We start from the raw sequence: 2,338 nt of genomic DNA on the forward strand, positions 1-2,338 counted from the left end.
TTTAATATTTATTTTTCTTTTCTTCAATATTCATACATCAGATATTTAATTGGTATAGATTGTTAGTAAGTAATTAGGTTGAAAAGGGTAAATTTAAATACCAATTTTATAACTTGGAAGTAAAAAACTAATGTTAATAAACAAAAAAATGTTATCAAACTAATATTGTTAACAAGCTAAGAAAAGTTTCTTCAGAACGAGACTTTATTCACTTGACATTGAACACTATATGGCAATGTTTAAGATTTTTATAAAAAGCGTAAAACTTTCTGGTCAATCTACCATAGCATATACATTTTTCAAAGTGAGCCGATGTAATCTTGAGATATTTATAATTTATATTGTAAAGCAATTATTCATTAATCTTTAAAGAATAGTCTTCAAAACATATCCAGTGAGGAAATAAATGTTCTGGAGTCATACTATTAAATTTAAGTTTTTCCAAGTCCTTTCTTTTAAAATAAAGCAAAAATGAAGAAAAATAATGTTTATGCACACACACACAGAGATTTGTATATTTTTAAAAGTGAAGTTATTAAATTATTATAGCTATTATTATTATGAGAAGGAGTTTGGAGCAGTGTCTGAGATAAAGACTTACTTCTGACTGCTCAAGGATCTCTCCTGCCATGCTCCAGAGACCATATAAGGTTGCGTGGTGAAGAGGGAGTTGAGAACCAATCTAGACTGGGTCAGACAACTTGAGTGTCTTACTCCCCCCCCCCCATATTATTTCTCCACCTGGTTGCATTAAATTATTGTCTTTTCTTCAGATCTTTCCGTTTAGGACCTGCAACAGGCTATACTCAGGAATTACCTCTGGCTTTGCACTCAGAGGTCACTCCTGTTAGGCTGGGGAACTACACGGGATGCCAGGGATTGAACCTGGGTCAGCAGCATGCATGACAAGCAACTTACCAGTGATACTATCTATCTGTCTAACTCTCTCATTCCCATTTGGGTGTTTAGAGAGAAATATCTCTGGACCACAGGAGATAATGTAGAAATTACTTTATGTTAAAGCAATGTATATCTAGTCATTGAAACATTTAATATATATTTTCACGGCGAACCTCTCATTCCTTTGCTTTCTTGGAAAAAATGTCATCTTACTGAACATGTCTTTGAAGGCTGTTTTCACTTGCTTGTTCCTTAGAGTGTAGATGAAGGGATTCAATAAAGGAGCAACCGAGGTATTTAAAACAGCTACTCCCTTATTAAAAGTTGCTGCATCCTTAACAGAGGGGTTTATGTACATGAAAATACAGCTTCCGTAAGAAAGTAAGACCACAGCCATGTGAGAAGAACACGTAGAAAACGCCTTTTTCCTTTGTTGCGCAGAAGGGATTCTCAGAATTGTCCCGATGATGTACGTGTAGGAAAGAATCACTAAGACCAAGGTGAAGATGAGGGTGATGACAGCAACAACAAATTCTATCACTTCTATTAAATGTGTGTCTGCACATGCTAAATGCAACAATATGGTGTAGTCACAACAATAATGATTAATAACGTTGGATGCACAGAACGGAAGTTGTAGAGTCATTATGTGTGGCACAATGACGACTAAAAACCCAGAGAACCAGGAGCATAAGACAAGTTGAATGCAGAGTTGTTTGCTCATTATAGTAGTGTAATGGAGGGGTTTACAAATTGCAACATAGCGGTCATAAGACATGGCAGCTAAAAGGTAAAATTCAGTTGCTCCTAGAAGGATAGCAAAAAAATACTGAGTGAAACAACCAGCAAAATAGATAGTTCTGTCACCAGTTCCGATATTAAGCAGCATTTTGGGGACAAAGACAGAGGTAAATGATATTTCCAAAACAGAAAAATTCTGGAGGAAGAAATATATTGGTGTCTGGAGACAATAATCCAGCAGAGTCAAAATGATGATGGTCAAATTTCCCATGATACTCAAGATATAAGTTAGTAGCAGAAAAAGGAAAATCACAGGTTGGAGCTTGACATCATTTGTCAAACCCAGAAGAATGAATTCTATCACTGATGTCAGGTTTCCCATTGCTAACTTTAGACAAATTAAAACAGAGAATAATAATTATGACACAGATTGGAACAAAGTAAAAGATTTCATAATTTCACTAATGTTAAAATCAGACTTAATAACTACAAGTCAAATTTTGACTCTTAATGACCACTACACTTTATTTTTTAATTACTACGTCTTTGGTAAGACAATGCACTTTCTCTTTTACTTCATAAAATAAAGTACTGTTAATCAGAGACACTTGAATTATGTTTTCTCAATTACATCAATATTAGCCTCTTATATCCCTTTTAATCTTCTATTTAAATTTTCTTAAATTATCAGATAAAA

General features: G+C 34.0%; 1 protein-coding gene across 1 annotated transcript; it reads right to left on the bottom strand.

Annotated features, from left to right (window-relative positions):
• Positions 1 to 1,033: 1,033 nt before the first annotated feature.
• On the bottom strand, positions 1,034 to 2,023 carry LOC130024655 (olfactory receptor 6C4-like). Its single transcript, XM_056115350.1, has one exon. It carries the CDS (start codon positions 2,021 to 2,023, stop codon positions 1,034 to 1,036), a length of 990 nt encoding a protein of 329 aa, XP_055971325.1.
• Positions 2,024 to 2,338: the final 315 nt, after the last annotated feature.

The sequence above is a fragment of the Sorex fumeus genome, unplaced genomic scaffold (assembly GCF_029834395.1).
Source record: "Sorex fumeus unplaced genomic scaffold, SorFum_2.1 ptg000029l, whole genome shotgun sequence".
Taxonomy (NCBI): Eukaryota; Metazoa; Chordata; class Mammalia; order Eulipotyphla; family Soricidae; genus Sorex; species Sorex fumeus.

Excerpts from the sequence above, each read along its gene's own strand:
- LOC130024655 (XM_056115350.1), bottom strand. The coding sequence starts at position 2,023 with ATGGGAAACCTGACATCAGTGATAGAATTCATTCTTCTGGGTTTGACA.